We start from the raw sequence: 24,485 nt of genomic DNA, 5'->3' as shown, positions 1-24,485 counted from the left end.
ATTTCTCATATATCTACTGTACTTACAGCGCTTCCACACTTCCCAATTGTTTGACCATACACTTTCCTTTCCAACAATGTTACCTTAAAGCCTTTTATCTAAATAATCTATTTCTAATCCACCTGATGAGTCCCTAAATAGTTTTCCTTACCAAAAATATACCTTTGAATCTCTTTTCTGATTATACTACTGTAGTTTTAACAAATACCTTCTTGTTTCTTCTCATTCCTTCTGAGTTTATTTTGCCTCTCCATATTTCTCTTTCTAATAACCAATCATTTCTAATGATTAATTTTTATGTTGAGAAAATAATATTTTCCATCTTTATCATCACTTTCATGTAAAATTTCCTTTATGGAATCAGACCTGAAATATATTTTGTCCATTGTCTTATGCCCTTTGGCCTAAGTCTACATCTAGACTGGGGCCTCCTTAATGCCCTTCATCCACATGATTTCCTGGTATTCCAAGCATGTTTTTGTCTTGCTTCGTTCTATCTCACTTGCCAAAATGTAACTTCTCTCGATCTTTAAGATCCGAGTCTTTTTCTGCTACTTTCGCATTCATACTATAATTTTTGGACTGCCTTATGGTAAAGACTTGGTATTCTTTAGCAACTGTTGCAAAACAAGTTCCATTATCTTGCATTTAACAAATTCGGAAACATTACCGTGAATACGATACTCCCAAGATGGTAATTTATGTCCTTATCCATAATCATATTTCCGAATTAAACCACTCTCTCCAATTTTTCTGCTGTTATAATCACCATTATGTAGAGTTTAATAAGTAAAGTACAAGCAAGTAAAATACAAGAAATAAGGCTGGCCTAACAAATTCATTATAAAGATAGTAAATTTCTTTACAAGGAAACGATAGTGTAATTGCAATACTGATAATGAGTAAAAGAAATAAACAATCAATCTGAGGTCAAAGATTTTTTCTAAGATTTAAAAAACCAAAATGGTTCCAGCTACTGCAATAAAAAAACGTCATTCTTAAAATGTTTACATAAGAGCAGCTCACATTATAGACTTCTTGTAAAAATGACAAATTCGTAGATAATTTGTATTTTTCCTTAACTAATACAAACCTAGAATCATTTATATATGGATATATCTTTCAGCAAAGCAGGAAGGTAGCCAGTTAGACTTTCTGGTGCGAGGTGGCAACCCTACCCAGAGCCTGGGTAGGGGGTGTCTAGTGGTACCAGCCACCTGTATATATACTCACGGAGTGGTGAAAATAGTCACTTTTTTTTGCAGGCAGAACTTATTAGGGGACAGGTGCTACTGGGACAATTTGTATAAATAATTACAGGTTTGTGTATTAGGGAAAAATACAAATAATCTACAAATTTGTCATTTGTTCACGAAACTAACAAACCGTCCATTATTTATATATGGATGACTAGCCCTTACGTGGGTGGATAAGTCCGACTACTGGCATAGTCATTGACTGGGGTTTGCCTGGTACAGTATTAAGACTGTAATCAAGGGAAACCTTGCCATCTCACTTATCAATACAAAAGGTAATGATAGCAGCCTGAGAAAAATAGACGTGAGATATAGCATATAAACGTCTGGTTAAGAATGTTCGAACAGAAAACTTGCACAAAAAATAGACGTCTCCCAATGATTACCTCGCGAGAAACGGAGACGTGCATGACTATATTACTATAAATTATATTAGGCTACACAAGGGAAAGGCTTATTACCTACAGTAGTTGAAGCAAGCTTGCAGAGGGACTCATGTCACTGTAACCCAAGAGAGGGGAAGATGAAGAAAGGAAAAGGCCAGACATATTTTCATTCCTCCCAGACTTAACCCAAGTAACCAATGCCTTCAACCAACTGCTACCCGTCCAATAAGGAGCCCGAAGTACTTTAAACCACTTGTTGAGCGGGCACCACAGAACCAACAGAAAATGTATTGAGTCTCTGGTGGGTCACGTCTTGTAGATAAAGAGCTGTGAACGTAGTTTGACATTTCCAAACAGCTGCTTGTAAAATCTGCAACACAGAGAAGTTGAGTTTGAATGCCAGGGATGTTTGATACCCCTGACATCATGAGCTCCAGTTCTTCAGAGAATGTTCAAGATTGGTAGCCCGGTCAATGACCTTGCGTATTCAAGCTGAAATGGAGCTTCTTGTGATCCTCCTTCTAGTTCTACCCGAACTAACAAATAACGATGTTAGTCAAGGCCAGGATGTACCTCAAACTCCTCACTGGGCATAGCAACAATTGATCTGGATCATTGGTTACATAACGTAGACTCTTAATCTGAGAGAGCCCAAATCTAGGGACTAATACCCCCGGATTTTGAGTCTGCAATAAACTCAGGGATGAAACCGAGAGGGATGAAACCGAGAGTCACTTCCCCCCATCTACTTGAATGGGCGATGTTGTATGAGAGACCATGTGTTTCACTAACTCTTAGATGACGCTAAAGCGACTGGGAACGGCGTCTTCAGAGTGACATCATGGTCTGTTGCATGGCATAATGGTTCGAAGGAAGGTCCTTTCAAGGACCTCAAGACGCAAACCATGAACCAAGGAGGAGGCCTCACCTCCAACTGAGGGCAAGAGATCTCATAACGCCATATGAGTAGGTTAAGTTCCAACAAAGAGGAAAGGTCCACTCCATGCAATCCTATGGAAGGCTTAAGGTTGAACTTTTCTCCACTGAGATCAAAAGGTGTTTTTCATCCAGAAGAAAAATCAGAAACTCTGCAATTACAGGAATAGAGGCATCGAGGGGAGATATATCCCTTCCACAACACCAACCATAAAAGACGTTCCACTTTGCCTAGTATGCCAAGGCAGAGGACTGACGTATGTGACCAGACATTCGTTTGCAGCCTGTTGTGAAAATTAGCTCACAAGGACGGTGAGGTTGCAGTGACCAAAGGAAATAACAAAATGAGCGGGACTTGAACCACAGTCTGGAGTTCCCCAGTCAGGGATGTTACCATATCGGCCACCACAACCCTTAAAGAGGCCCTGGCTCTCAAGTGAAAGTCACTGCTCCTTGGTTCATCCCAAGAGGTCGAGAGGTTGCATAGTAAGAGAACATCTCGAGTTAATGTCAACACGTTCAACTGATTGCAGACTTCTGTTTTAAAGGGGGGAGGATCTTCTACTTCCAACTGCCACCAACCTAGTGGAGGTTGGCTGAATAAGAGTGATACAAATCAGTAAACCAGGTAGCCAGTACTGCTTGTGTTATCACAGCAAATCTCCTTAGAGATCGCTTTCGAACAAGAGACCGGTCAGTAATTACTGAAAGCACCCAACTACTTCCAACATATAAGATTGACACGTATCTTCAATCTAATGTTGGACGGGTAATATATGTATAAGTCTATACAAGGACCAGTAACTCAGACCTGGGGGCAGAACGAACATACAGGCATGGTCCGAATTATAATCGTGTCTGGGACTTGGTTGAAGAAATGTTGAAAACGTTCGTAACAGAGATATCCTCCTTATAAAAGACGAAAAACGTTTGTATTTATTTTTATCTCCGATCAGTAAATAAAAACTGGCATAAGTATTGAATGTTAGGAAGTGTCTACGACGGCAGATCTTATTAGAATGGAGTTCTAATTGTAAGATGGTCTATAGCCCTTGTAGGGAGAAAGATCGTCTGCACGCATATGAATCCGCCCTCTGCGGTAACGCATGCGTAATCTTTGCCCCTGGGTAAACGTTTGAAAACGAATTAAGGCCCGATTAAGGAAATAATGTATGTGTGACGGATCGCAACATTATTTCCAAAGGAATTATTTGATCGACGAATAGCTGCAGTATTTTGAATATGTGAGCGTATACGCCCACAAACAAACCATACAGTTATTGCAGCGGTCATTCCTCTGTAGGTTTGCCTACCCTTCCTGTGGGAGGGGCAAACACTGACAAAGTTGTCGGTCCCCCTTGAGGGCGAGGTTTGTAATGTTCGTAAATGTTGACAACACTAGTTCCTATCATTTGTAAACGTATGCCAACACTCCTCCTTGGGCCTAAACGTTTGAGACAATTACCCTATGAGGTAAAATAAATAAAATCTCTCTGAAGCCTATCGTTTGAAAAACAAGAATTCGTTGTACTCAGGGACACAATGACTGTATGCGATCGACTCCAACAATCGGCAGAAAATGTGTTTGCGGCAATAACCTTAGGGTTTGGCTTGGAGAGACCACATGCATGCCAGAAAGAGATCTTCTGGCTTTTGGGAGTTTTAACAAACGCCTGTAGAAGTTATGTAAAACTTCTCAAGAAAGAGTTTCCCATAAAAGGGTGTAGTCTCGTATGAGAAGGCTGTTTAACAAACCCTTACATTAGGCAGGTTTGTATGGCGGTTGCCATCGACTGCTTTTTTGTATGGGGTTACCATCGAACTCTTTCTCGCTAGCAAGAAAAAACTACCGTCTAATGCAGAAGATAACTGCCAGAAGGAATTGAATTGTAATGTAAAATTCTTGCTACTGTGCTTCCGATGATAAGAATTCAGAGATCTTTTAGCCATTGATAAATGGCAATTGGCAGCTGACGAATCCGAGATCTGCCAAATCAGAGCACTGGTGACTCACAAGGTTTGATGGGAAGAAGAACGTGTAGAACGTCTTGGTCGTGAACATGAGCGATTCATTCACGATCGTGAGCGTTTCATTTATGAACATGAATCGGGAAAAATTGAATGTCGTTCTCGCAAACGTGAGACCTGAACCTTTTGCTCATGATCGTCTATCTCGTGAACGTGAGCGTCGGGCGATCATGAATGCCAACCTCGTGAATGTCTAGATCGTGAAAGTGAACGTGCAGATCGTGACTAAGATCGTTTATCTGAAGATCACGAGCGTAAATCTCGTGATCTTGAACTCTTATCAGAACGCCTTTGGAAAGAAGAACGCCGTTACCGTGATAACCGTCTGTCTTTTGAGCGTGAAGCCCTAGAGTTATGACGTCTTCATGAAGAAGAGCGATGAGATCGTGATAACCTTTGACCTCTTATGTTAACATCGGATTGTCACAAAAGACATCCTAACCGACCAGGAAGACGAGGTGATGAGTCTCGTCCCTGCGATCTTTGAAGTTAATAAATTCTGTTCTCATCATTGAATTGTTGCTAATGACATCCCAAGGATGACCCACCAGGAAGAAGAGTTGATGGGTCTCATCCCTGTGATCGTTGAACAGAATAAATTCCGTTCTCATCATTGGATTGTTGTGAACGACATCCTGACCGACCAGGCTGACCTACCAGGATGACGAGGCAATGAGTCTCGTCCCTGCGATCGATAATCAGATGAAGCACTGTCCACCTGGAGATCATCTGCATTAGCAGTAGGAAGGAGGTTAGCCTGTGGGCTGGAAACATTCCTAAGGGGAGAAACAATGGTCTGTAAATTAGGGAGACGACGATGCCACAGGATAGCGTAGAAGGCGCATCATCAGCAGGAAGCAGTACGGAGGGAGAAAGGAGAACTTCGCAAATGCCCATGGCAAATTTGGCAACAGGCAAAGAATCCCTCTCAGCCACACGGAGATGCAGAAGCGCTTCCTTCGAAGGGGAAGAAAAAATCCTCAAGGACAGTCAAGCCTGCAAAACATCTGTAATAGAAAAGGGCATCTTATCCACAGAAGGAGAAGTTTCTCGAGGGGAAGCAAGAATACCCCCAATTCCATGAGATTGCCAAGGATTTGAAGGGACTGCGCTCCTACTCGGTCGTTCCTCAAAGGAAGACAGTCGAGGAAGAGCTTCAGGAAGAGGTGTAGGAGAGTGCAAAGAGGAGGAGGAAACTCGCGATCGCTTCGCCTCCGAATTAGACTCTGAGAGAGAGCGACCGTGCCTAGCCTTTCTCTTCCTGCATCAACCAAACTTCTTCCACTGAAAGGCAGACCACTCCATACACTCGTCACTACTCCACTGACGACATGAAGCCCGCAAGGCCGACTCTCGCATGGGAGCGTCATTGAAAAAGCACAATTACGATGAAAGAGAAAATACGTGTAAAATGAGCGTGAACAACAATGTTCGTCAATGTCTATGGCAACCTGAGGAGGAGAGAGAGGAGACAACCTCTCTCTCGAAGCCAAAGTGAAAAAGTGACTAGTTTCACCACTCCGTGAGTATTTATACAGGTGGCTGATACCACTAGCCACCCCCTACCCAGGCTCTGGGTAGGGTTGCCACCTAGCACCAAAAAGTCTAATTGGCTACCTTCCAGCTTTGCCAAAAGATATATCAATATATAAATAATGGAAGGTTTGTTAGTTTGGTGATCAATGCAAAAAAAAATAAAAGGTATTGCCATTGACTTGAAGCAGTACAGTAAGTAAAATGACCTTGATGAATTTTCTATTTTGGTCGTATTTTGGAAATGCAAGTTCTCTATGGCATTAAACTTTTACTCACAAAGTGAAAAATTTTACATGTTGAAGCAAGGATTATGCCTCTTATTCTTTTCTAGTTATTACTTTTTTTTCATAAGGCTCTGAAGTCTTATATGACGCAACAGAGTTATTTCGAGGACATGAGTCTCCAGAATTTCCCATTAATTATTACATAGTGGGCATCAAAACTTAAATCTGTCATCAGAAATGATAAAATTCATCCTAGTATTTTCCAGAGCCTACAATGAAGCTATATTTTTAGGACATGAATTATTCTACGAATGACCAAGGGGATTTATCCCATAATACTGTATGTACAACTTTCCTAATGCCTTTTGGTTCTTCAATATGTCATGGATAATAAATAAAAATCTACCTCACACTCATTTCTAAGTTATTCCTTGATTCACGTAAGGCCTTCCCACCCAGAACTAAGGGTTGGGCCGCGGAAGAGCAGTACTGTAGTCTTATCAGAAACTACACGTGTTTAAATGTCACTAATCAACTAAGCATAAATGGGCTCTAACTATATCAGCTAACAGTAGCTCACAAGAAAAACATTACAGCCTCTCTGTATCATTGTTCATTTACCGTGACTAAGTTGCACAAGATTCAAAATCAGCACTACTCGGCTACACCTTTCAACCTGACTAAATAGAAATTCTATTGCTATAAAAGATAATTATCAAAATCAGCACTACTCGGCTTCCCCTTTCAACCTGACTAAATAGAAATTCTATTGCTATAAAAGATAATTATCAAGGTAAAAATATCCTCCACCTCATATTCACTATTGGACTTCTATTATACTAGCTCACACAACCATGCACTCTGTCCTGCAAATATAATTCCATATGTAAATCAGCATCTTGATACACTTATGATTAACCGAGTCATTAACAATAACCCTGAAATGCAAAATAACTATTATAATGACTAAAAGAATTCAACATCCACCAAAAATTAGTTCAATCAATATTAGTAAAGCACGTGAAACACATGGTCAGCAAACTTTGTTAGTACAGCACTTTCTACCCTCACCACCATTTTTAACAATAAAGGTAAGCTTCTTAAATAGCATACACCTTACTACATAAAAAACTTATGAATCTACTATAGCTCATCAAAGGTTCATGGTTCCTGTAGAATGAAATATTGCAAAAATTACTGCAGCCTAAAACCCAAAACCTTAAATACTGTGCTACAAAATAAGAATCAAGATCATGGTTAATCTATTAGTAAAAAGTATATATAAGGCACATTGAGAGATATTTATGCATCTCTCGCATAATTGGGTTAATAGCAAAGTACTCAGGAATCAAGCTTCTACGCATAGGACTACTCACTGCTTCAATGGAAGAGAAGGCTCATTCAGCATGAGTAATGATGAACAAACAGTCCAGGTCACACACCACCCTACCTTTACACTGAGATAATGTATTGCTCTTGTCTTTTTCAAAAACCAAAATAAAAAGAATCGTGAGATTTTAAAGTCAGTCTTTGAGAGTCGGTGGTGCTACAACTAATAAGTAAATTCCTTAACAAGATAAAAAAAAAACAGAAAATCAAATTGTCAAGTCTTGTTGACAAACAATACTAAATGAAGGTATAAAATGTTCAGTAAACAAATATACCATTGCATGCTTGTTCATAGATCATCAGACAATAGATGTATGGTACAGTAACATCAACATAAAATTGTGATGACCTTGAACTTAAAACTAAACTGAACTGCACAGCTCACCTTTTATTCCATGATGTAGGCCTAGTGTGTTCAAAGAACCTTTGAATTATCAAAGTGATAACATACGTTCTTCGTTAACGATCTTGAAGCCTGTTGCTTGGGAGGTTCTCTTAAAATTACTGGATATGTTCCCAACTAGTTAAGCCTTAACTCAATCGCTAATTGTGGTCACTATTACAACTACTGTGGCAAGTTCTTTAGAAATGAGTATGCCTACCATAACTATTTTTTCCCTAGTAAAAAGATACCCCATTGCATGAGCTATCTAAGAATGTAATTGTTTTCAAAAGGGACTGATACTGATATTGATAATATCCCACCTTGATCTGATTATCAACCAATGAAAAAAAGTGAAGGTTATCTATTATAAACTATCCTTTCTCCAACAATGAATAGTAGGCATCAATATCAACCACTCAAAACACCAAAGATTATCAACCTAGCACTGTGTACAAATATCAAATAAAAATGAACAATCAAATACTAGGCATGTCAATTGAAAATCAAGGTTGCTATCAATCATGACACTAGAGGCCCAAAATAAGTCAGAACCTAAGTGGCGACTGCATTTTATGATTTAACTGGTATGAAAGACAGTGGTTTCATCAGGTAAATATTGAAATATAGTTAGCACTTAGGTTCATACTTCATTTTAGCATCTAAACCTGTGTTAAATATCTATTAGTTCTCTATCAATCGAGGAATAAATACCTTGTCAAATTCTCTGCAGATTAACTACTGTCAAATAACACAGAAAAAAAATTAAACTTAATCCTTCCTCTCAGACTTTAACATTGAAATCACTCCCATACAACACCCACATGCTATGCCAATGCTCTCCCAACCTCCATGATATATTTTCTATATCATAATAATCATTTCAAAAGCATTAATCATGATTTACTGCCATTGTGTATAAAGACAAGTTCATTGTAGGAAGTGCACAAGAAAAATAGTGTTGTTGGAAGCCTATAAAATTTTCAAGTCCTAAGTAGTAACAAACAAGAATTGTCAGGAAGATAGTGATATGGAAAGCTCATTCTTGAGATAGTAGCAGACTATTAAGCTTACTAATTCAGAAAGAAAAAATGAATACCTCATTTTGCCTAAGAATCTAAGAGAAGATTGTAATAAGCATGGGGAGAGGACATCAGTGGTATACAAAACTACTGTACCCAGTAATGAGAGACTGCATACACTACTTGACAATCAAATCAATATACTTCAGGTAATTGGTTTACTATTCTCATTAAATAAAGTACTGTAGTTCTTATTGTTATATCAAGGAAAATATATAATAATATAGATGCATAATTTGCTCCACATAAAAACCACATCTTTTTGTAACAGAACACCATGAAAAAAAATATAATCAAAGAATAAAACCACATAATCAAAAAAGGAATAACTGAATGGGGTGAAACGTCACATTTATCCAAGACTTTCTGTAACTCGACTCATGAATGCAGTTTCCATTATAGCGCATGCCGCAAGGCTTAGAAGAAGTGTACTGTTAGCACCAGTGACCCTAAAACTAAATGTCCTCTCCCAGGTGTGTGTGTTAGTGGCAGGTTGAGCCCGCCTTACCTCAACCACCAGAGGCATCTCTGCCAACTGGTTGTCTGTGATTCGTGTAACCACTGTTTCCGTCAAAGTGGATTTGGTGATGCTCTCTGTCACTAGGCCTACTTTGGTGGGTGGAGGTGGGAAGGCCATTCCCAAAGGCATGTCTTCCGTGGGAAGGTTGACAGTTACATGCACTGAGGGTTGGGTCTCCTCTCTGGACCGGCCCTCCAAAAAATGCTGTGGAATCATAGAATTAAAATCATCATTAGTGAGGGGCCGGTTTGTGGCTACCTGGGTGGTGCCAGTCGCGATGTTACCAACAGCATTTGGTACAGCTGCGTCAGGAATGACTTGATTGGATAATTGCTGTGGAGGCTGCTGCTGCTGCTGCTGATGCTTAGTTACAGATGCTGGCGAGGAAGCTGGACTACTGTTAGATCCACTATGATTTGTACAATTGTCTGGTAAAGATGAGCCTGATATTCTTCCTCCAGGCTGGGCCCTTCTGTAGCCTGTGTAACTAGGCCGATTGGCCATGTATGAACCTGCACTATAAAGGCCAGTATAGGGTCGAGGAGCACCAAAGACACGGGGGGATGATTTAGAATTGTTTGCGTTCCCTTGGCCTGGAGGAACTAAAGTCTCACGGTGAACAACTAATCTCACAAATCTTTCTAAGCCAGTCAACATAGATACAGCTTGGTCATGCCGGGCTCCGTCAAGATCAACACCATTTATCTGTAAAGCCAGATTATTATTATGCACTGCTGCCTACATCTAGCATTTGTTGTCCATTTCAGCAGATAATAAGGACATACTTTACATAACACAAAGTTCAGCCATCACTTTAGAATAACACTGATAAAGAATGAACTTACTGATATGACTCTATCCCCAACTTGTAACTTGCCATCTTTGGCTGCTGCCCCACCTTCTGTTATTCTGGATATGTAAATAGCCTAAAATTGAAAAACATTTAGATTAATAGTAAAACCAACAAGATAAAATACATATCATGCACAAATATGAAAAATAAAATGGTCAAGTATTTTTCATTAAGTTTATACTTAACCTTTTACACAGAGTACAGTATATAAAACATTCTAAATGAAGTATTTTGAAAGCTGTGGATTTCTTAGCAACTGACAGACCCATTTCCTATTATAATTACTACTAACTACTAACACAAACGTATGACCACCTTAGTTCTTATTTCATGTACACATATACAGTATATCAAAAGAAGTTTGAATAACACTTACATCTGATCCATCTTTGAACTGAGCTGCCCCTCTTCCCCCTGCTATACTAAAGCCAAGACCATTATGATCTCGCATTAATGTGGTGTAGATGGTTTCCGTCAGGATCTGCTTCGGGAAGTTCACTTTATCATAGTGCTGATGGAAAGGGGTTTAAACAATCATGCACTAACTACCACACACAACGACAAAAACAGAACGATTACATGTATTTCAAATATCAATAGGGACATTTTCTTGTATGTAACTTGTCGAATAGTATACACAGAAATAAAAATTAAAGGCCATCTTACCTCCATCTCCCCATTGGGTTCGCCTTCTCCATTCATATTGGCATGCTCTCCATTAACAGCTGGAACTTCACCGTGTCCATTTACCGGTGTGCCCATGTGGTTGGCTGTGACCTCTCTCGGCAAACTCTCAGGCACACTGGTTTGTTCTGGCACTTTGCTAACATTTACAACACTTGGAGAGACAACATGATTTCCCACAGGCTCCACCTTTACAGTCTTCTGCAAATACAGTAGTAATCATATAGCAATTAGACTGGATGTTTTAGACTCACTCACATTGTTAATAACTCAATAGGCTTTAAAATTTTAAATCATCAATTAAAATTTTAACAAATGCCTCCAGTAAATAGAAAAATTGCAGATTCAAAATAATTACACATATCAATTAAACCTTAACAAAATTAATCTCATCAAAGAGAGAGAGAGCGATAGAGAAAATTAAAAATTTTCTGAGAAAACAATACAAAAAATAAAATTGAACCTCGTCAATCGCTGAACTAAAAACTTACCTTCTCTGGAACAAGCTTAGTCACTTCTCTGGATACAACTAATCTTAACTGGGAACCAGCTTCACGCATAATATTTACAGCTTCATAATGGTCACAAACTTCTACATCACGTCCATTAACCATTAACAGTTTGTCTCCAACCTATTCAAAACAGACCAGTGATTAAAATTCCAAGGTCTTTCATTCAAAACTTATTTCAAAAGTAAAACAAAAAACTAAAATCTTTTCATAAACAAAAAATAAAAACTGTTGCTCTCTTAAATCATATGAATGCATTGCTTCCTATACTTACAAAATATGCTGGTGCCTTTGACTGATTACAAAAATTTATCGAGACCATTTATTACACTTACTCGTAGCCCAGCAAGGTATGCAGGACCATCATCAGTTACTCTCGATATAAAAATTCCTTCATCATCTCCTTTGTATGGTGTTGAACCTCGGCCCCCAGCAATTGATAAGCCTAAGCCCCCAGTTGTACGTTCAACATTAACCTCCATCTTCTTCTCCTCAACAACTACAGAGGGACCTCTGTCTGAGACTGAAAGTAAAACAAAACTTTTGTCAATTCAGTATAAAGTACAAGTGACGACCTCTATCTGAAAAAGCGTAATAAACTGAATTTCAATCAAATTTCTGATGTTCGTATTGCTTCTTCAGAGGCTTGGTTTAATCAACATTTAACATATATTTTTTAATTTTAAAATGTTCCCATTTCATACCCTTTCAATAAATACATTCAAGCAGTAAGTGGTAACTGACATGCCAGTCTCTTGTACACAGTATAGTCACGAGGCCCAAACCTGGGTAAAAGTTTCCATAAAATCTAATAAAAATATTAAGGTAATCCTGCTTATGGATCCACTGTGTCAAACACACATCCTACATAGTGTTGGGAAAGGAAAGATTCATGCCATTCTGACTAAAAATTTCAAGGATTGCATTCCAACTCTAATAGGCTTGGTCAAGCTAAGGTGTTAAAGGTACAATGTAACAATTTTGCAACTCTTGATTTATTTGCAACATTTCCTTCTTTAATTGACAGTCTGCAGTAGTAATTTTCTAAGATTCTTTGCCTAACATCCTTACATGAAAATTCTATTAAGGGAGCCTTTGTAGGGTGATGGCCAGATCCCGTAGAAAACGGGAATATTCTGAACTGTGGCCGTCGTTCTAAAAACGATTTTGGCGGGAGAAGCTAACTTAAAAAACCCACCTAAATATGCTAAAAGCCGTATCCTTACCCAGGGGGCTTTACCCCCCCCCCCCCCTACACAACAGTTTCCTTACCTACGAGTACGACGGGAGAAGCTAACTTAAAAAACCCACCTAACCTATAATAAAAGCCATGTCCTTACCCAGGGGGGCTGCGCCCCCCCGGACCCCCCCCCCCTACACACAATATTTAAGATCCGTAGACCATTTCCAAACGTTTTTATTCTGTACAAGATAACAGTCGGAGCGATAATAAGCAAATTAGGACGCTTGGCCGTAGCGCTACAAACTACCCCTATTAAGTCTCTCTGACATAACATAATACAATTATAATAAATTACTTGAAACACAAATACACAAAATGCTCTTACCAATGGAACGACTGTCAGCATCAGACTCTGAGGCTGCACGGTCATGAACACTATCAGCTTCGCTACCACCCTCTCCTCGCTGCATGGCCTGTTGCTGTAAAAAAATTTCAATGTGTTAATAAAACCACAAGTGTCTTTATCAAAGCTATCTATGGTCATCATAATTGTGTAACAGATCAAACACACACAGAAAACATAATAAACAATGGCAAAAGACAAAAATGACAAGTGCTGCCGAGCATTTAATTAAGCTATAAAATGGTTAAGCTTAGACCAGAGTATAGTATGTTGGTTTTTACTTTCTTCTTTTCATTCAATTCCTTTGGTCTCCCTTTATTTTATCCTCCATATTTCTCATGGCATAGTAATACAGTCCTCGAAAATTTCAGACAACACACGTGCTTTTCATTTATGAATAAGACAACATATAATTTATAACCAAAATTATATTAGCTTAATTACAAACTCTATCCACAATATTACTAACCAAGCACATATATCCCAAATTTAACATATATAACTGAATTATTCCATATTACAAAATCTGTATAAAAAGCTGCAATGCAAGAGCAAAAATGAAATACAAAGCTATAGCTAAATTGGACCTATAAACCAAACCAAACCCATAAGCACAAGAAACAATGAAGAATAAACTAAAATTTCAAAATTTAAAAAGTTGCCAGAGAAAAAAAAAATAAAGTCATCTTAGAATCATGCAAATAATCAAGGATTTACAAATTAATCAGCTACCATAACTTCTGACTAAATTTGACTAAAGTCCTGAGCCTATGGTAAAATGTTGGGTTAACAAAATCGGACATAATGACCTGATTTCACCAGATACATATCAATCACATTCAGTATATGCCTTATTTCTGTGAGCCATATTTCCTAGACTTGCATCTACAGACTGGAGATCTCTCCACTAATCAGGTACCAGACCTACCTACAGATAACCCTTTTAACCCCAAAGGACGTACTGGTACGTTTCACAAAAGCCATCCCTTGACCCCCATGGACGTACCGGTATTCCTCGCAAAAAAATGCTATAAATTTTTTTTTTCATATTTTTGATAATTTTTTGAGAAAATTCAGGCATTTTCCAAGAGAATGAGACCAACCTGACCTCTCTATGACAAAAATTAAGGCTGTTAGAGCAATTTAAAGAAAATATACAGCAAAATGTGCTGGGAAAAAAATAACCCCCTGGGGGTTAAGGGTTGGAAATTTCCAAATAGCCTGGGGGTAAAAGGGTTAACAGTATCATTTACACAAGAAAGTTCAATACAAGAATCATTCTGATTATAGACCCCTCTGCCAAAACGGCTCCTATTACTGGATTGCTGATCAAGCTTAAAGCTTTTGAGTTCTCATGAGCCTCCCAGGAAATCACTGAGGATGATGCGATTCAACTTGATTACAGATCGAGTGTCAATAGCGGAGCAACATATGACACAGCGCTGGATACTTTTATGACCTTGCTGGACGAGTCCCCTTTTTCAGTTACTGCAGCCTATGATCACTTTAACCCTTTTACCCCCCAAGGACGTACTGGTACGTTTCACAAAACTCATCCCTTTACCCCCATGGACGTACCGGTACGTCCTTGCAAAAAAATGATATAAATTTTTATTTTTTTTATTTTTGATAATTTTTTGAGAAAATTCAGGCATTTTCCAAGAGAATGAGACCAACCTGACCTCTCTATGATAAAAATTAAGGCTGTTAGAGCAATTTAAAAAAAATATACTGCAAAATGTGCTGGGGAAAAAATAAGGGCTGGAAATTTCCAAAGAGCCTGGGGGTAAAAGGGTTAAATTGGAGAGTCACATTAAGGCAATAAAAGAGGCATCGGTAACAGAGAAAAGACCAAATGGTGATTTACCATCATGACAGGACTTGACCTAACAACTGGAAAACACAATCTTCAACTTTTTTCCTGTCATGAAGGAACAAATGGAGGTTAAGGAAATTAGCAGTGGTTCTAACTGGCCCATGGGAACTGCCATTATTCTCACTACCAGACCAATGCCAGCACATATTCTACATAATCCAAGGGCATTCTTGCAAACGCACCATCCTCCATCTATAAGAAGAAAGGTGGTAGCAAAGGACAAACCAGCCTCTTTCATCCCGATTCTGTAAACTGGGTTCTTGCAGACGTGGCCAATAAGAAGCAATTTGATAGGAAATTTCTCACTATATTTATGGATGTTACCTCTACTATTTAAGGGTACAAATAAGAGTATGGGATGTGACTAAGGTTCAAAGGATGGTCCGATATCTAAGAGAAGCCTCAATCTAGATGATTCAGATGATCTTTTCTCAAGTGGCAAACACTGTAAAGAAGATGGACACTGTGAAGGTTTAGACCTTCAGCTATGACAACAGAGTGAGCCATGAGTAGAAGATTATCTCAAACACAGCTATCTCCCTCCCTTTCTGGAGTCAAACCCTTTGCTTTCTTCACTATCAATAGTCTTTGAATTGCATGAATGCAGCTCCAACATGTCCCAGGGTCCAAAAGATGAGGTGAGGCTGATGATCCAGAACCAGGCAATCAAAACATTACGGGAAGTGTCACCAAGTGTAAAGTTACCTCTTAGGGATGATAAAGGCAATAGGAAAATATGGTTAGGTCTTCATCCACAACCCCTTAACAATTCAGTGCAGTAAACTCCATTTTACATGGATATGATAATCAGTACAGAGATCCATCAGGAAAAAGGATTCCTTGGAAGCCTGGAATTGAGATAACATGTTTCCCAAATTTTCCTGGGAAGTGAATGCCTTCCAGCTTTGGGTTTTGTGATTCAGCCTGGCTACCACTGCCTAGAGGGTCTTCCCCAATTATTTTGTCCCCAATCGTAGCTTGGCCACGTTGTTTATTTCTTCCCATTTTTTGCTAATTCTATTGGGTAATTTCTTTCAATACCAACAATTTATTTAAATATAATCATGTGTAAATTTATTGAAAATAAGTGCCAATGAGCTGACTGTGGGTATTATGATGATTAATTATTTGTATGCATGAATATCTAGGGTTATGATCACAACAAACTGAAGGGAAAAGGCTTTCAGCATAGAATTCATGCCATAATTTATCTTAAAGAGTACATAACAATTGTATGGCAAAAGTAGGCTCTCCTATACTGCCAATACAATTTCTACCTTCCTAATGATGTCTAAATAACCCATAGGCAAGAGTTTTGCATATTGCAGATTTTTTTAATACCTCTGTGCTCTTCATTCAAACATCACTCAACATACTGTGGAATACACTTTGCAACATTACACACTACGCTTCAAATATCTGAACGTGCAAATAACTTTTTTGAAAATTTGCATGACAAAAAGTTAAAAAAATATTGGATACAATTTCGGAAATACACAAATTTATATAGAAATAGAGCGAGAGAAAGAAATACAGACAGAGGGTAAGGCATATTGCTTGGGATAAAGCCATAAAAAGACAGGCTCATTGTTTTTGATTGGGCTTTAACATTAGGGATATGGACTTACAAAAATACAAACACGATAAAAAAAAGTTAACAAAGACTTGGTAAGCCATGTAATTTTAATTACATGAGGTGGTATGGTGATATCATGAGAAGAGATGAACAGTATATCGGGAGGAGGGTAATGGAAATGGAGATACAGGGAATGAGAAGGAGAGAATGACCAAAGCGAAGGTGGATGGACTTTATCAGGGATGACCTTCGATCAAAGGGATTAGCCGGTGATGAAGTGTGGGACAGAGGTAGATGGAGAAAGCTGGTCAGAAACATCGACCCCACATAAAAGTGGGAAAAGATGCAAACAAAGAAGAAGAAGATGGCAAAGTCTGATCTTGATGGAACACAAAGACATACGGCAAAATAAAAACATCCCAATAATAAGCACATTAAAATGAAATGACATGTCAATGAAATAATATTACACTGAAAGCAAGCCAATTCTGATCAAATGGTATGTCACCGAGAAAGAGCAACATACTTTATACCGTAAAAAACCCATTTTTGACGATAAAAATTACACAAAAATACTAGTTAAGGAAAAAATAAAAGCAGCAGCATTAAAATGCAAAGCAGCATCAATGAAGTAAATATATAAATATATCCACAAACAAATAAAATATAACCAATAAAAACAGGTAAAACTCCTGTTCAAATCAAACAGTGATTCAATGAACATTTTGGTTATATTTCATAAGTGAAATAAAGGCGTTTTTCAGTCTCAATAAATTAAACGCAAAGTTGCGGGAAGTTTTAAAGTTTATAAAAGAATATGAAAGATTTATAAAAGTTGAAAGAATCTACATATCGTCACCCTCATAAACTAACTGCCTAAGTCATTTTCTCCACTTGTTGGGAAATCAAAAAAAAAAAAAACTCCTCATTTCCTAATTCTTTATAACATTATCTTGAGCTTCAATTCATAAATTCTTAAAAGAAGAATGTGTGAATTAGAATTTGTTAATTGAAGCTCAACACAATGATATAAAGTATTAGGAAATGATGTTTTTTTTTATTTCCCAACAAGTGGAGAAAATGACTTAGGCAGTTAGTTTATGAGGGTGACGATATACACTGACACCATTTACAAAATGAAGCCTCAAAATAGTGGGATTAGAACTTACTCTGATCAATTCACTTCGCAGGGGCTGGTGGGTGGATGTGTTTCCATTACAGACATTGTGAAGAAAAAATTTAAGAACAATGATAAAAATTCTTTTTGATCACATGACCAAATAAAAAACCATTTGGTCAACAATAAAATATGATTGTGAGCTAAAATTTTATACTCTCTTAATATAAACACTACTTACGAGATGCTAGTCTATCAGATAATTACTGGAAAACTAAATTACCCTGAAAATCTACTATTCAAGTAACATTTCCTGCAGTACATACCTATGTTAAATCCCTACAAATGAAGTAAAGTGCTATACTTACAAAGTTCTAATCTAATTTGCTTTTAACGGCTAACAGCATTACACGCGGAAAGGCTACCACTCTAAATAATAATATGAGAATCCAACACTCAAATTCAATACTGTTTATTTCTTTACACACTTCAAAACTTCAAACTTGCAACAAATGTTCTCTATTGAACAAGCTGACAGTAAGTCTTTTTATAGTTTATATATAAAATGTCTGTTATGAAGTTATCGGTTCCAAAATATTTTATTTTAAATGTTCATTATTTCTCAAATCCTTTAATCTATTTCCTTATTTCCTTTCTTCATTGGGCTATTTTTCCCTATTGGACCCTTTGAGCTTATAGCATTTTGTTTTTCCAACTAGGGTTGTAGCTTAGTTAGTAATAATAATAACAATCACAATTATAAACAAAACAACACCCACATTTAAATCTCGACAGAACAAACCCATACTTAACCGAGCTTTCAAACCAAACAAATACGAGTTTCCATAAACATTTAAAACATCCACCTAAATTAGGCATTTAGTTTGAAGCTCGTAGCGACAATAGGTAGAAAAAATGTGATCCTGTGATTGAGAATATCACATTGCTATTGTGGTTCTACTGTTACAAATTGGCACCAACAAATTTATAATCACTTTGAATTTAACCAAAAATTATAAACTTGCAATTTAGTATGAACTTAATGATCTAAAAAAAATTTACTACCTATACTCTATATCAAGGAATGGATTTTTTTATTTTTCTTTGATGTTTCATTCATGCAATGCTGCTAAAACATAAGCCCTGAAAAGCCAAATGTTTGACTTCATTAAATTTCAACATTGCATTCACAGTACTTATATACAGTAAAATATCATGTGCATCTCACGTATCTATCTACAAAATCTACTGAATGTTACTTAACTAAAGGGACGAAAACCAATTTTTTTTATATACCTGAGCAATAATGGAAGCCACCTTCTCTAAATCCGCATTCTTTGTCGCAGGAGTGATTCTTTTGTTCTTCAGATGATGGGGAGTGTCTCTTCTGAAAAGACGAGTTGGCCGGTCTTGGTCGTCCACTTCTTCTGGTGGTTCTTCAACTTCTGGATTCTCGCACAAAAGTGAAAACCCCACATGCTTCTCACCTTCCAGCTGAAAGATAAAATTTTGAAAAAATAGCTTAGGCTATGAATTAAAATCTTTCTAATGTAAATATATGATTTACATCATAAAGTGAATGTATCTAAAGATATCAAATTTGTTTTAGGTGAAGTAAATTCAAGTGTCGCCGAGTTGTATGTAAAATAGAGTGAATATCTGTAAGTCCTATTGAAAGTGACTGTAAATATTAATTGTTCAATCTCTACGACATAATACATGATTTGTGTTCAACAAATTTCCTTTCTCAATGTCACTATAGTTACTTCTTATAAGTTTGCGATCCTTTACCTGGCTGTTGTCAAAAGCACTCGAATCTCCAGATTGACTCAAGTTGTGAGCTTCATGTTGTTCAGCCTCTAAGCGAACTTCCTAAGGTTACGGAAGAGTAGGGAATAGGATACTGTTTCAGCAATTAACTCAGGAGAGGGTTATATACCTGCCTGTTACTAGTACATCACTCTTAAACAGTTTAACCACACCACTTTGCAGAGTTGTTGATAAGAAAATATTTTTCAAAATACTGTTAAAAATACACCATATTCATCTGGTGAATAACCCAAAAGAATGATGCAATAACAATCCATTTAATATTTAACAGAGATACAATTTTGCTTAATAGAACATTTGTTTAAGGAGAATGAACGAATTGAATGCCTTATCTAGAAAGATTTCCTTTTCATCAATAAAATCTACTAAATCTGATCACAGAGGGTGGATTCTGTGTGCTTTCTAAACAGGTATGCACTATAGTCTTTAGCAATGAATTCTGAATATCTAATAAATCAAAGAAACCGTTGCAAACTTTATGAACGGGAGGCAACAAAATTAATTCTATAAGATCATGTACTTGAATATGATGAAATAAAGTAAAAACATTATAAACTTGGTTTAAAAATACATCCAATTACAAAAAGATGTTGGTAACATCACACTGCAAAGTAATTTGAATGTCAACATTCATCAGAGTGAAAAATAGTATTACTACTCACTATATACATTAGTCATGGTTACTTGAATCGTCATTTATAACATGGCCATCATCACCATTAACAAGTTTTGGTGGAACTTCTGTTCTATATTACTGATCTTTGTGAATTCCTAAGTATGGAAAAAAAAATCCATCTTATCTAATGTTAGGTGGAAATGTCTTATGAAGGGCATGATGGTTAACTATCTATAAAATAAAAAGGACATTGCCTAATTTCTCTCATTCCATTTTGCCTTTTTCACCTGTACAACTAAATGACATTTTTTTCCAGACACATGATGTAGAACAGCAATTCATGGTGCCAATAGACCATCAGGCCTTGATTCATGTTCACAAAAATGTCAGATTGCTCGTTACTGAGCCAACAACAATTATCGGCGATCGCCAAATACTCCTGCACCATCAGGTATCCCAGGGCTCCTTTAATAACACTGCATCACCCCTTTCCAGAACCACAATTAACGTTGTCCAAATCCAGATATTTTACCCCGAGAAACAGCACACCAGAAAAAATGCGATGACCTACAATGCCTCTGGCAGAAAAGTCTTGCCTTATCGTGGAGGGATTTTGTTATAGATGATAGAGACAACCATGACCTGCGAGATACGTACTGGACATCTTCGCCAATATCTTTAGTTGGTTTTGAGGAGGAAGGCTTTAAAATTTGACTATAATTCATTACACCCGTGAGGCAACTCCATCACCCACACCCTAACAAAGCAATGCATTTGGAGGGCAAAGAAGACAGACATCAAGAAATAGGCTTGCAAATGTCTTCCCTGTTACACATCTAAGCTCACAGGGCAGTCACACAGAATCTGCAATAGGGGAATTCAAGACCACCAATCGCCGCCTCCCTCATATTCACATCGACATTGTGGAACACCTACGTCACTCCGATTTTTCTCTATCATCAAATATAATACCAGATGGCACATGGCCACACCTGTCAAACACCACAGAGCAGAAAGTTGATAATTTGTCATCAGCTCTATGTAATTACCACACTATTAGCCTTGCGACAGAATTAAGCCATGCGACACCTTACAATCAAGAAAACAATGGCATGGTTGAGACATTCCATCACTCCCTTAAAGCAGTGGATACTGGCAAACGTCAGGACGAAAAGTGGAAAAAACGCTTGGCATGGGTCCCATACGGCTGAGAACAGCCTCACAGCCCTTAATCCTTCACAGGCAGAGACAGTCTAGTGACAACTGTTAGCAATACCCATAATTGTATTTCAGGATCCAAATGAACACAACCCCCTCTGTGATGTCCATAAAGTGGAAGAAATCATGCCCGTAAGAAAAACATACACAGCAAAACAGAAATCCTGTCTCCACAGAATTAGAATGTTCCAAATATGCTTTCATCACAACACATTCATGCAGTTCAATGTCACCTGCATAATCAGAACCTCACCATATCCTACAGCAAAAACTAAGGGCTACGAGTTGTCCGTGGAAGGAAGAACTATCAATATACAGTAATAAAGAGGCTTAAACTAGCATACATCCAAGAGGCTGAGTCAGTGACCTAAATCTTTTTTTTGAGGAGTATTGTAAGCAGTTAGCCAGTGTACCCAAAGAAGTTACTGGACCCGAAAACACATTTTGCGGGTGGCATGAAAACAGCCTAACACAAAGGACAAGACAACGTTAAAGATGTTTTCATTTATTTCAGGAACAGCAGTAATTTACCTTTAAAACAACCCAACATAAATTTAAAAAATATTACAAGTTTGAATTTTGTAAGTAGGAAAGGTTTTGTTTATGTAAGTCGAAGACATCCCAAGTGTTCATCAGAAATATACCTAGATTATAACCATGTACCTTTCAGGGTGTAAATACTTCCAGCTACCTTTCACAGCTCATGAGATGTAACTATGACAGATTTGTGTAATTTAACTACTTTGAACCAGTCAGCTTTTCCGTTCAAACCCTGACCAGCAAAGGTTCTTTACAATTACGACAGAAGACCAGGTTAGGAGTCTCTGTATCCACGCATCCCTACTTCTGTTGCAGCAGGCTCACGAGCGACTTTCCTGTACCCTCAGTAATAATGTGGCAGGCCGTAATATGCATATAGGCCAGACATACAATCTTTAAATAAGCCTTCTGTATGTTGTGCGCATGCTGTTAACGCTTGCTATCCATGATCATCCTTTAAACATTCCGACTGACATTGGCCTATTGGCTCTTAATGTAACTCTACCTTGGTATTAAAACAAAAAAAAAACTAATTATTGTTCCAATATCAAAAGGACCTGGTTAGTATGACTAAATATCTATACTTTAATACTAAAAATTCTAAAAAAAGAAATGAGTTAATATCCAACAGTACAACCATGACCAATGCATATAAAAGCTATTAACAAATACATGATAGTAAATCAAGATCACAATAATACACCAGGCAATATACTCATTAAAATTCTTTCAAGAATACTACCGACTCCAGACTTACTATCAGATAAAAAATTATAAAAATTTATACTTTATAACAAAAGAATACTTCACTTTATGAGAATCTTTAGGTGTTAGTATCAGCCTTTTTTTCCCAATATTCATCAAGATTTCAACATTTCTTTCTTTACAAATAAGCAAGTATGGAGTCCAGAATCTAAGTAATTGAATTATTAGTGGCAATACATACATCCAATATCTTGGTATAAAAACAAAGAATTCTTTACCATAAAGGCAAACAAAGTGTTAGCAATACTAACCATATAATTTTACTAAGTTACAAATACATACTATGCTGGAAAATATGGTTGAAACTCCATCAACACAATGCAATAATACATGTCATCAAATCAACTACTGTACCATGAATGAACTAAGTAATTTACCATTAAAAATGTTATTTACTTTCTAAGAGCCACCTGCAATTGGCTTGAACCACGGCATGTTAATAACAAAATTGATAAAATTACATGCTCAAGCTTTGACATGACCTTCATCTTTTCAATGGACAGAAAACAATAGAAAAAGCCATTTGTATAGCTCTTACGAAAAATTGACATTGATGTACTGTAACTAATGTTGTGAAAAACATAAAGATCATAACTCAAAATGTTTTCTATAACAAAGATGGGAGCCTTTGTAGGGTGACGGCCAGATCCCGTAGAAAACGGGAATATTCTGAACTGTGGCCGTCGTTCTAAAAACGATTTTGGCGGGAGAAGCTAACTTAAAAAATCCACCTAACCTATGCTAAAAGCCATATCCTTACCCAGGGGGGCTCCCCCCCCCCCCCCTTACACAACAGTTTCCTTACCTACGAGTACGACGGGAGAAGCTAACTTAAAAACCCCACCTAACCTATGCTAAAAGCCGTGTCCATACCCAGGGGGGCTGCCCCCCCCCCCCCTTACACAACATATTTAAGATCCGTAGATAATTTCCAAACGTTTTTATTCTATACACGATAACAGTCGGAGCGATAATAAGCAAATTAGGACGCTTAGCCGTAGCGCTACAAACTACCCCAAAGATGTATAGGACAGTCCTAGTTTCAATAGCCTTCTTGAAAAAAATAAAGACTGCATACATTTTCATCTATAATTACCTCAAACAGCCCATCCACATCCATAATAAAATGTATCTTTGGGATATAAAATCAAATCAAGGAGAGGGGTCAAGAAAAGCAGACCTATATAGAAATTAATAATTCAGATACAAAAGTACATCCCTAATCATTAAAACATCTATTAATAAAAAGAATTGTACTGTGTCGTTTATCGTTTCAGAATGAGCCACTAAAGGATTGTTGTGGTCTAACACTAAGAATATTGTTTAAAAGTTCAAACTTGCAGCAAATGTTTTTTATGTTGAACAGGCTGACATAAGTCTCTTTATAGTTTATATATGAAATATCTGTTTTAATGTTGTTAAAGTTTTTAAAATATTTCATTTTAATTGTTCATTACTTCTTATATGGTTTATTTACTATCATTAATAATAATAATAATAATAATAATAATAATAATAATAATAATAAAAATATAATAATAATACAGTTGGGAGGTCAAAAGTTATTTTTTTTCAG

General features: G+C 37.3%; 1 protein-coding gene across 10 annotated transcripts in view; it reads right to left on the bottom strand.

Annotated features, from left to right (window-relative positions):
• Window positions 1–24,485, bottom strand: part of LOC137622280 (protein lap4-like) — a 191,473-nt gene that overhangs the window by 110,064 nt on the left and 56,924 nt on the right. For 4 of the 10 annotated variants that reach the window (XM_068352827.1, XM_068352834.1, XM_068352832.1 and 1 more), the window contains exons 11-20: window positions 19,732–19,812; window positions 19,237–19,434; window positions 17,993–18,016; window positions 13,354–13,447; window positions 12,121–12,308; window positions 11,768–11,908; window positions 11,259–11,477; window positions 10,969–11,103; window positions 10,585–10,665; window positions 9,728–10,444 (exon numbers count right to left, since the gene is read on the bottom strand). In XM_068352827.1, coding sequence (XP_068208928.1) covers window positions 9,728–10,444; window positions 10,585–10,665; window positions 10,969–11,103; window positions 11,259–11,477; window positions 11,768–11,908; window positions 12,121–12,308; window positions 13,354–13,447; window positions 17,993–18,016; window positions 19,237–19,434; window positions 19,732–19,812 — 1,878 coding nt within the window. The remainder of the gene's footprint in view (window positions 1–9,727; window positions 10,445–10,584; window positions 10,666–10,968; window positions 11,104–11,258; window positions 11,478–11,767; window positions 11,909–12,120; window positions 12,309–13,353; window positions 13,448–17,992; window positions 18,017–19,236; window positions 19,435–19,731; window positions 19,813–24,485) is intronic. The other 6 variants (XM_068352835.1, XM_068352830.1, XM_068352837.1 and 3 more) reach the window with 6 other exon arrangements.

This window comes from Palaemon carinicauda, chromosome 29 (genome assembly GCF_036898095.1).
Source record: "Palaemon carinicauda isolate YSFRI2023 chromosome 29, ASM3689809v2, whole genome shotgun sequence".
In the NCBI taxonomy this organism is placed as follows: Eukaryota; Metazoa; Arthropoda; class Malacostraca; order Decapoda; family Palaemonidae; genus Palaemon; species Palaemon carinicauda.
The sequence above is the reverse complement of the archived record's forward strand: the minus strand, read 5'-3'. Positions and strand labels throughout refer to the sequence as shown.